This window comes from Sinocyclocheilus anshuiensis, unplaced genomic scaffold, assembly GCF_001515605.1.
Source record: "Sinocyclocheilus anshuiensis isolate Anshui unplaced genomic scaffold, SAMN03320099.WGS_v1.1 scaffold941, whole genome shotgun sequence".
Classification (NCBI taxonomy): domain Eukaryota; kingdom Metazoa; phylum Chordata; class Actinopteri; order Cypriniformes; family Cyprinidae; genus Sinocyclocheilus; species Sinocyclocheilus anshuiensis.
Window position 1 is genome coordinate 720353 of NW_015555791.1, and position 11106 is coordinate 731458.

Sequence of the window (11106 nt, forward strand, 5' to 3'; positions counted from 1 at the left end):
GTTGTCAATTTTGATCAATTGAATGCATTTTTGCTTAAAAAAAGAATTAATTATACACTTATATTAAATAATCATGATTTCAAAAGATTGTTTAGAAAGCAAGTGAAACGGTAATAATATCAATTAAATGTGTTCAATTATTAAATGCATTTAATTAATATCTTGAGTTACTACTTTGTGTTTTTTTTTCTATTCCAAATTTTACATGGACTTCCAGCCAGTTTGAAAACCGCTGTTAGATATGTATTTAGTGTGTGTGTCTCTCTGGCTCTCCCCACAGGACACATGGATGTACCCCAGTGTTGCCCTCTTCTATCCCAGACTGGCCAGGGCCGCACTGGAATACCGTGCAGGAACCATAGAAGGTGCTCGAGCAAACGCCCAGCAGGTGGGCTACAAGGTACAGTGAGGAATTATTCTTGAATTATCTGCAGCTTTATATACTCTTATATTATTTACAGTTTTTCCACCCGTTTTATCAGGGACTGAAGTTTGCATGGGAGAGTGCGGTGATGGGCCGTGACGTTTGTCCAGAGGACATTTACGCAGAGCAGGAGCTGCACATCAATGGAGACGTGGTGCTGGCTTTCCAGCAGTACTTTTACCTCACACAGGTACAGATGATACACACATAAAGACTGTACACATGTGCCAGAAGAACAGAAGAACATCATCGGTGTCTCATCCATCACACAGGACCTGGAGATGTTCAGAGAAGGACGGGGCAATGAGGTGGTGTGGGGCGTCGCTGACTACTGGGTTTCACGGGTAACATGGGACCCTACTGAGCAGCAGTACCATATCAAAGGTAAGCAGTGACATCAGGGTTATTATCGTCAACTAAAACTATTACTATTTTGGTCATGACATTAAAGGGATACTCCACCCCAAAATGAACATTTTGTCATTAATCACTTACCCCCATGTCGTTCCAAACCCGTAAAAGCTTCGTTCGTCTTCGGAACACAATTTAAGATATTTTGGATGAAAACCGGGAGGCTTGTGACTGTCCCATTGACTGCCAAGTAAATTACACTGTCAAGGTCCAGAAAAGTATGAAAGACATCGTCAGAATAGTCCATCTGCCATCAGTGGTTGAACCGTAACGTTATGAAGCGACGAGAATACTTTTTGTATGCGAATAAAAAATAAATAACAACTTTATTCAACAATTCGTCTCCTCTGTGTCTCTCCGCATCACCGTAGTGCCATTTTGGAGAATAACCACTGAACGCAAGCAGCGTATGCACTTCTATGTCAGCCACAAGGATACGTTTTCTACGTGTATTTATGCTTTGATTTGAACGAAAACGGCGCATCCGTGCAGCGCGTTAACTGTTTTGAATGTACACAGTATTACATCATATTAGTTTTTAATGATTCTTAATGTTTTGTGTTGCATTCAGGGCTGGAAAAACAACAAATGAATGAAACAAACTAAGAAATTTAAAGTGAAATGCTGCATTAGAACCAGTTAAAATACTTGTCTAGTGTCTTGTTTTGATGTTGTACAGTACATAAGCTTTTTTGTGAGGTTTTGTGTTGTTTGTCCATTAGGTGTGATTCCTCCTGATGAGTATTACTTCACTGTTGACAACTCAGTGTTCACCAATGCTGTCGCCCAACGCAGGTGTGTGTTTGTGTGTAATCACTCATAATTAGGGTCACTCATAATTAGGGTCATTGATTTGAACAAACCCCTAACCCTAAGTAGTAAACGTCACTGCATAAGTTTTCCTGAACCGTTAATGCTACATTACTTTTCCAAGTCCAACCCTAGGATTTTCACCTGGTGCATGATAAAACAGCCAAACATCCCTCATTGAATATTGAGTATTGGGAGTATTTTTCAGAACTAGCAGATAAGATATAATTTTTCATTTGTTTTCTTGTTTAGTCTTCAGTTTGCCGTGGAGTTGTCCGGTCTGTTAGGGCACACGCCTCCTCCCGCTTGGCAGGACGTTGCTGATAAGATCAAAATCCCCTTTGACCCGGAACTGAAGTATCACCCAGAGTTTGACGGCTACACGCAGGGTGAGACGCCCTCATCAGCTTCATGCTCATGTTGCAGTAACCCTCTGGTGCTCCTCATTTGGGAGTCACACTTGTGAGCTTCACGGTCAAAAGAACGGACACCTAAAATTGAACAGTTACAGTAAAATCAATGTAACATATTTTTGTTCTATAATATTTTTTTATTTTGTATTTTGAGATAATTTCAGGGTACTAATTAATATTTATGCAGTAAATATGATCAATTTCTTCCCACTGAAAATAATAAAAAATTAAAAAATATATATATTTTATATTACTTTTCAATTAATGCAGTATTTCATGTTAAAATAGTCAATGCCTTTAAAATTCAATTTAATAAAAGGCCTATAAATACTATAATTGTTTTTAGACATAAATACTTATTTTTATTAAGTTGTGGGTTTAGATATATATTTAGACATTCTCAAAGACAACTTTTTGTAAAGGTTTTAGATTTTTATTTATTTATTTTTTAAATGTTGATTTGAAGCGTCAGTTTTTGAATTATTACTACTACAGTCAAACCTGAACACAGAGAAAGCATTTTGTTACACAAAACATTACAATTCTATAAAAATGTAACAAAAACGAAAAGGAATGTTTTATCAGAGCTTAATTCTTCTGGGTATGATCTGATTTCAGTTTTCTGACTCGTTTTGGCTATATGGTTATAGCCATACCAATTCATTTGAGTGTATAATTGTGTGTGTGTGTGAGTGGATATGTCTGTTTTGCACTCTTTGATGTTTAAAGTGTAACCCCTTCCTTGCTGTCCACTTTTTTACTGCATTGTAGTTTAATTATTGCTTTTATTGTACATATTTGCTGTGTTACAGTCACACCAGTTCATAGGTGTGTGTGTGTATAAGTGTGTGTTTATGCGTGATTGTGTGTGAGTGGATGTGTTGGTTTTGCACTCTTGATGTTTTAGAATGTGTACTTTTTCTGCATTGTGGCAGATTTGTAGATGGTACACACAAAAAATCTCTGAATTGTTGTGTTTTTGTCGATTTCCCATTCATTTCCTATGGTCGGTCATTTTTGACCAAAGACCACAAGTGTGACTATTTTTTTTACGACCACTTAGCCTGCTCGAATCATGCCGTCAATTTTTTTGTGTGTTCACATTCCAATTGCCATAAAAGTCACCAAGTTTCGTACCATTCCGATGAAGCTGTGATTTTAAAAAATTCAAAAGAAGAGCACCAGAGGGGTATTCATTATATATTCCGTGATATTCACCTTTCTAAACAAAGTCAGTGGATGTTTTGAGTTGGTTTTTGGTTAAATGCCTGATATAAGTTCTGTGGTAAACGCAAACTAAAGATATTTTCACCTTTTATTCTACTACATAAAATACATCAGTAATATGCCACTCAGGATTTTTTTAGGCTTTTACATGTCTGGAAAAAGACAGTTGCTAAACTAAAGCAACTAAATGAGACAACAGAGGTTGCCAGGGACAAAAAAACAAACAATCAGCAACAAAATGAATTATTTTATATCCTACGTTTAGCTTTTTACTTCTGGCGATTGTATTTAAGCTACAGAATTCAAAATTCGTTTGTACTGTTGCATAATGTATTCCACAGGAAGTGGAGTAAAGCAGGCAGACGTAGTGTTGCTCGGATATCCGCTGGCCATGTCCATGACCCCAGAGGTCAGACGCAACGATCTGGAAGCATATGAGGCCGTCACTGATCCGCTCGGACCGGCCATGACATGGGTAAGTCACACACTATGCCTCAACCATCATGCGGGTTGGGTTTTTTGGATTTTTCACACTATATTTTCTTGTAAAATGTTTAAATAAGTCTATATGTGTGTCTGTTTGTAGGGCATGTTTGCTTTGGGTTGGTTTGAACTTGGAGATGCTGAAAGAGCCCAAAAGCTTCTGCAGAAATGCTTCAGAAATATCCAGAAACCATTTCAGGTACGTTTTTGCAGTATAGAATATGTTTGCTGTGTATAGTACACTGAAAAAAAAGTAGTGTAGAAACAATTTTGCTACTAGTAAATTTAACCAATAATTAAAAAAAAACTGCAAGGAACACATTATAAATAAACATTACAATTTTGAAGTAGAAAAAAAATTAAAATAGTATTTTCTTGTAAAACATATTACAATAATCCAAATAATCTAATAAATAATACAAGTAGAGCACACTATACGGAATACCGTATCCCACAATGCAATGCAGAACTTGACCTTCTATTTTCAGTGTGGTAAATAAACTCGAAACTATATAAAATTATTTTTACATTTAAAAAAATTCTAAAAATGACATTAAATTTAAATGTAAAAAAACATTGGACGCTTGTTTCGGCCACAGGATAAAAAACTTCTAATAATTCACCCTTTTTGTTCTTGCAGTTTATATGTTATATCTCACAAGCTCTGTCATTTTTCCTCTTAATTTTAAATTGTGAGATATAAACTTGCAATTGCTAGAAAAAGGTCAGAATTGTGAGATAAAAAGTTACAATTACTGAATTGTGAGAATTGCGAGAACACCGTTGCGATATGTAAACTCAGAATCATGAGTTTATATCTCACAATTTTGACTTTTTTTCTTAGTATTGCAAGTTTATATCTTGCAATTCTGAGTTTATTTCTCGACATAGTGTCTGAATTGTGAGATAAAAGGTCGCAATTACATTTTTATTGTTTTATCCCTTGGCAGAAAAAGGCTTCCATATTCAACAACTAAAAAATATATAAATTCCGCACACTACATGATTAAATTTACATTTAATCGAAACTGAAAACTGCATAATAACTACCGTATATGGAACATAATTAATATGCAACATAATTAAGTTGTGACAACAATAAAACATACATATTGCGCATATGTGACCCTGGACCACAAAACCAGTCATAAATTGAGATTTATACATATCATCAGAGTGCAAAAAATCTAAATATTGAGAAAATCACCTTTAAAGTTGTCCAAATGAAGTTCTTAGCAATGCATATTGCTAATAAAAAAGTAATATGCATTATAAAAAGTTTTGATGTATTTACAGTAGGAAATTTACGAAATATCTTAATGGAACACTGTCTTTATTTAATATCCTAATGATTTTTGCATAAAAGAAAAATCGATAATTTTGACCCATACAATGTATTTTTTGCTATTGCTACAAATATACCCTGCTGCTTATGACTGGTTTTGTGCTCTAGGGTCACATATGTCAATATTTAAAGCAGGATACCTTACACATTACACAATATATGAATACCCTAGTATTTAATATCAAATATCTCTATTATCTGTATTTTCCTATTCTGTGTGTAGGTGTGGAGTGAGTCGGCTGATGGCTCTGGGTGTGTGAACTTCCTCACCGGTATGGGCGGCTTTCTGCAGGCAGTGCTGTTTGGCTACACTGGCTTCAGGTGACAAAATCACTGCCGTCTTGAAGAGTCAGTCGCTTGATCGCATCCAGACATCATTGTGTGTCTCGTTCCTGTCCTGTGTTGTTCAGGGTGCAGAAGGAGCATCTTGCCTTCGCTCCGTTGCTACCACAGGAAGTTGATGCGCTCAGTGTGAAAGGTGTGAGTTACCTTGGCAACGAGATGGACTGGTTGATAAAGAGTGTGGAAGTGAGTGTTTCAGTGAGGAAGCCTGCCGAGGAGGAGTCTGGGAGTCAGGCGCCTTCCGCTCTTCAAGTTGTCTTGAATACTGGAACTACAATCCCACTTATTCCAGGTAATAAATTACGAACAGCAGTAATCCAACAATGACTGATAGTAATTAGTGGTGTTTGCTGTGGCAGTTTTAATTCTCTAGAATAAATGAATTGTTGTCCACAGGACAGTCAGTGACATTTCCGCAGCAGCCTGGTCAGATCCGTAAAGTGAATTCTGGTTCTTACTGCTGGCCTGTCTGATGATCCACATTTCTACTTCATACCTTTTATATTTCAGTATACTACATATGACTGTAATAATGTACTCTAATAATGCATTATTATTATTACATGAACATGAATCACAGTATACTCTGGAAAAACTATTTACAATAAAAGATAAAATAAAAAAAAGGAATTTTATTATTATTATTATTATTTTTTTTTTTTAATTGACACAAATCAATGTGTTTGATTTTATGCCAAAAAAAAGAAAATCCACAATAATATTTTTAATAATTGTTCATTTTGAAGTAATTAAAAATATATATATATTAATATCGATAAGCTTATTGTAACATTATATTTGAAAATGTGAACATCAAGACAATACATTTTACTATATTTTTGTAGTTCTTCTGACTGCATTTTTAAATGTATTTTTATTTTCGCTTTTTCACCATTTTTATCCTTTTGGAGTTTTTTTAGATAGAAGAAGCTTTCTTCTGGCAAGCCTTCCAAACATGTCATACATGACCCATACTTTTATAACTGTACTGTCATGAATTTGATCATTTAACATGTTAACTGAGGCCTGTGGAGCCTGCGGTGAAGTTCTTGGGTTGTCTGCCATTTCTCTGAGCGTTACATGGTCTGATCTTGGGGTGAATTTGCTGGGAGGTATACTCCTGGGAGGATTGGTGTCTGTTTTGAATGTCTTCCACTTATGAATAATCTACCTCACTGTAGAATGATGGACTTCAAATTGTTTGGAAATGGCCAATATATATATAAATAAAATGTATATATAATATATAATTTATATATATAATACAATTATTAATATATAAAATATGTAAGCTAAATTTTAAATGAGAGGGTTTATATATATATATATATATTAGTGCAAATAATTGACAGAGTTTTAAGGTGTTCATTTCAGCTGTTTTAAGGATTTAAATAAAAATTTCAAATAATTGTTAAATGCCATAAACATTGCAACAACTTCAAGAAAGCTACATTTGTGTCTTCCGACTACAAATCACGCCTGATGTCGAGCGTAGTTTCGTGCTACGTCGTGTTCTTTCGGTAATTTCCGTTTTGATTCGGTAATTTCCGCTTGCTCTCCTTCCTGTGTTGATCTCCCGTCCCCAGTAAAAGGAGGCCATTATCCTGCAACCATTTTCTTTGCTTTCATACCCGAAGCAAAAATAATAAATTCATTATTTATTCGTGCAAGTTGACTAAGCGCTCGCTGGACACCTGCAGCTTTACAAATCGCGAGGTACGCGCGGCTCGCCTCGTCAATCCTTCGGAAAATTTCGGCTGCTTTCGTGCGCCGCTGTTGTGAAATGGACGCGACTGAACCGGCGGCGAAAGCGCTGCAGCTGGGCGACGCGTCTGCGGGAGAGGCGGCGGGGTCGGATACCGAATCGGAGGCCGAAGTCGCCACGTTGACTGTGATGGGAGAAGCGGCAAACATCGACATCACCGAATCCCTACCGAACCCCGACGACGGCGAAACCGCGTTTGCAGGTCAGTGTGCGCATGCGCATCAGCTGATTTTGTGTTTATAACGAATCATTGATTATTGATAACAATGAAAATCTATTTCAGTGTACATCATACTGTCTTTTGACCCACTTAATTATCTTTTTAGACTGATTAGTATAAGGCTTGTTTAACCAGCGTTAATATTAGTATACTCTTTTGTTTGTTTGGGGGAAACGCAAACTATTCTCCTCACATCAGACTCAAGTAATAATTTTATTCGCATTACATTGATCAAAAGTGACGTTTATAATGTTACAAAAATGTTTACAACATTGAAAATTGTTTTTATAATGAGTGGCGATAAAAAAGATAATAATTGAGCTGCAAATAAGTATATTAGAATGATTTCTAAAAGATCATATATAGAGAGATTTATACCGCTTTCCATTGATGTATGGTTTGTTAGGATAGGACAATATTTGGCTTGAGATACAACTATTTGAAAATCTGGAATCTGAGGGTGCAAAAAAATCTAAATACGGAGAAAATCACTTTTAAAGTTGTCCAAAGGAAGTCCTTAGCAATGCATATTACTAATTAAAAATTAAGTTTTGATATATTTACGGTAGGATACCAAATTATATACCATATATATACCAAATTTTTGACGTATGTATGTGGTTCAGTATGTCATGTGCACAAACACTAAACATTGTCATCTTCCCAAAGTCATAAAGTCTGTGTTTTTTGCAGAGGTGACAGCCGTCACTGTTGGGGACGTCCAGAGTTCAGATGACACTGTCTTCACCTCCACAGCAGCGTCCATCCCTGAACACCTGCTCGTAAGATAAAACACTTCAGCCTCTGAACCCATGAATGATTTAATGTTGAACAGTCTTGAAATTGACATGATGCACAATACATTATTTTGTAAAATACAAGGAATGGAAAGGAAAGAAGGAAAGAAAACAAATAAAACAAATTAATTCACACTCTTACAAAACAAAATACTATCAAAATTCTATCAAAATACCATGATAGAAACCAGAGCTGTGGTACTGTACTATATTTTCATATACCATGATAAAACCTTCTTGCATTCTTTTATTTGGATGACTTTTTTTTATAATCAATGTAAAAAAAAAAAGTAAAAATCTGAAAGTATTTAATAATGTTAAATAACTTTATTGTAATGTTTTATTCATTTGAAAACATCACATATAAAAAACGATGCATTTTATATTTTTGTAGTTCTCATCTGGCTTATTTATTTGTTTGTTTAATTGCTTGCTTTTCACCATTGGAAGGTTTTTCCATTAAATAAACCAAAACTGTGGCATTGTATTGTAACTATATTTATATATCATGATAAAAACTATTTTACATGTCCAAAACAGGGTTATTTTAGTATCATTTAGATACTATTATAGTTTGTATGAGTAGGTTGAAGTATTTTTATTTTTGTTTAATAATTTAATTTTATTAAGTTTAGTTAAAGTTTTTTTGTGCGTTTGCCATTTTTATTAGTTTTATTTTTTTATATAATTTTATTATATATATATATATATATATATAATAAATTATATTATATTATTTTATATTGTTTTATGTAGTATAAATATTATAATTTGATTAATATTATTACTTATGCAATATATAATTTTTTTAATAGGTTTTATTCATTTTATTTCAGTGATCATTTTAGTACATCAGGTTAAACTAAATAAAAATGAGAAAGGATTTTTGGCAACTAGCTGAAATGAAATACAAATTTCTTATATTTTATTTCATGTCAAGTAGGGTTTATTTCATTTCAAGTAACTAAAATTGTTTTATGGTTTTAGTTTTAGTCCATAATAATCATGATACTACCATAGTACATTTATTTATGGTTAGTGTGAAGTAAATGTAAGGACAGCTATGTTTTGAATCAAAATAACAATATCATATTTAATATTTCTTAACTGATTGATGTAGACTGGCAGAACCACGCTTCAGATCGGAGACAGTCTGAGTACCCAGAAGGCCACACTGATCGTGGTGCACACGGATGGGAGCATCGTAGACGCCACAGCGCTGAAGGGCACCGCGACACCTGGTAAATTTGATTTATTTTGTCTTAAATGAACTGCAGTATTTCTATACGTGTCTGTTCTTCCCTCTCAGGCCCTCAAACCCCGAGTACCCCTCTGACGTCTGGACGCGATAAGGACGTCTCTAAGTACAACTGGGATCCGTCGGTTTATGAGAACGAGCTTCCGGTCCGCTGCAGGAACACCAGCGGGATTCTGTACAAAAACAGACTGGGCTCAGGTACACAGCCGTCACAAGAGGGCGGCACTCGACCGACTGATGAAACTAATTCAGCTGTGTTTGAAAACCTCTTAGGAAGTATGCAGGAGATCAAACACATGATCATCTGTGGGTTAATAAGCTATCAGGACAGTACTTACAGTAACAAAGGCTGCATCCTAATTTGTATGCTTATATTACACAGTAGTATGTTCATTGCACGATTTGGGGGGAAAATGTAATTGCGATTATTTCTGGGGGAAAAAAGTGATTTAAAACACACACAAAAAACTTTTGGTTTGTTGTGATTGTTTGTAGGGCTGCACAATTTGGTCAAGATTTTGTGATTATATATGAATATGGCTATAAGATAATAATTATTATTATAATTATAATGTAATATATATATATATATATATATTAATAATAATAATAATAATATTATTATAATTATTATTATTACGGTTATTATTTCTAAATAAATATATAAAAATGACCAAATAAAAAATAAGATGTATTGCTATTGTAATATTTCACTTTAAAATAAAAAATATAAAAAATGTATTTAATAAAATAATTATAATTTAAATTTAAAGTACAACTAAAATTACAATACTACTATATGGCTGTCTTAATTTTTGAACATTTAAATGTATTATTAATTTATAAATTATTGTTATTTATTTAGCAGTGAAATATCACAATAGTATAAAAAAAACTGCAGGGAAAGTTCTCACAGCAGGTTTTAAATTAATCAAACACCTCAAATAATTAATTTTAAGGTCATTAATTCAATAGATGATAATGATTCCATTAAAGTACGAAATAATTCACAAAAATAAGGTAACACTTTATAATAAGATTCCATTTGTTAACATTAGTTAACTACATTAGTTACACTAGCTACATTAGTAAACCATTTATTAATCTCAGGTATTGTTAATTTCAACCTTGACCAATACATTATTGTATTATAATGTATTTAAAAAGTTGTATCTGTCGAAATTATTTAATTGACCTGAGCTGATCTAACAATTAACAGTTGTGTTTTATTAACTGACATAACTCTTTTGAAATCCACGGAAAAATAGTATACTATTTGGGCTGCTTTGGCATACTGTTTTCTATGTAGCATGATTTAAGACACACTCGTGACTATTTAGGATGCATAATATAGGAATTGGGGCACAGCCAGTGACTGATATTTAACCTTTGACCTCAGGGGGCAAAGGGCGCTGTATCAAACACAACAATAACTGGTACACCCCGACTGAGTTTGAGGGTATGTCAGGGAGAGCGAGCAGCAAAGACTGGAAGAGAAGCATCCGCTATGCTGGCCGACCTCTGCAGTGTCTCATTCAGGTCAGACTGGCCTTCGGAGGCCACACACACACACACACACACACACACACACACACACACACACAATCGCAA

General features: G+C 34.4%; 2 protein-coding genes across 4 annotated transcripts in view; both read left to right on the forward strand.

Annotated features, from left to right (window-relative positions):
- Window positions 1-6017, forward strand: part of pgghg (protein-glucosylgalactosylhydroxylysine glucosidase) — an 8034-nt gene extending 2017 nt beyond the window's left edge. For both annotated transcript variants that reach the window (XM_016468922.1, XM_016468921.1), the window contains exons 5-14: window positions 281-400; window positions 483-614; window positions 697-808; window positions 1558-1630; window positions 1898-2034; window positions 3627-3760; window positions 3872-3967; window positions 5337-5434; window positions 5524-5747; window positions 5852-6017. In XM_016468922.1, coding sequence (XP_016324408.1) covers window positions 281-400; window positions 483-614; window positions 697-808; window positions 1558-1630; window positions 1898-2034; window positions 3627-3760; window positions 3872-3967; window positions 5337-5434; window positions 5524-5747; window positions 5852-5928 — 1203 coding nt within the window. In that variant the 3' untranslated portion in view covers window positions 5929-6017. The remainder of the gene's footprint in view (window positions 1-280; window positions 401-482; window positions 615-696; window positions 809-1557; window positions 1631-1897; window positions 2035-3626; window positions 3761-3871; window positions 3968-5336; window positions 5435-5523; window positions 5748-5851) is intronic.
- Window positions 6018-7083: 1066 nt separating this feature from the next.
- deaf1 (DEAF1 transcription factor) overlaps window positions 7084-11106 on the forward strand; it is a 17187-nt gene continuing 13164 nt past the window's right edge. For both annotated transcript variants that reach the window (XM_016468970.1, XM_016468971.1), the window contains exons 1-5: window positions 7084-7422; window positions 8134-8222; window positions 9358-9478; window positions 9547-9693; window positions 10895-11034. In XM_016468970.1, coding sequence (XP_016324456.1) covers window positions 7239-7422; window positions 8134-8222; window positions 9358-9478; window positions 9547-9693; window positions 10895-11034 — 681 coding nt within the window. In that variant the 5' untranslated portion in view covers window positions 7084-7238. The remainder of the gene's footprint in view (window positions 7423-8133; window positions 8223-9357; window positions 9479-9546; window positions 9694-10894; window positions 11035-11106) is intronic.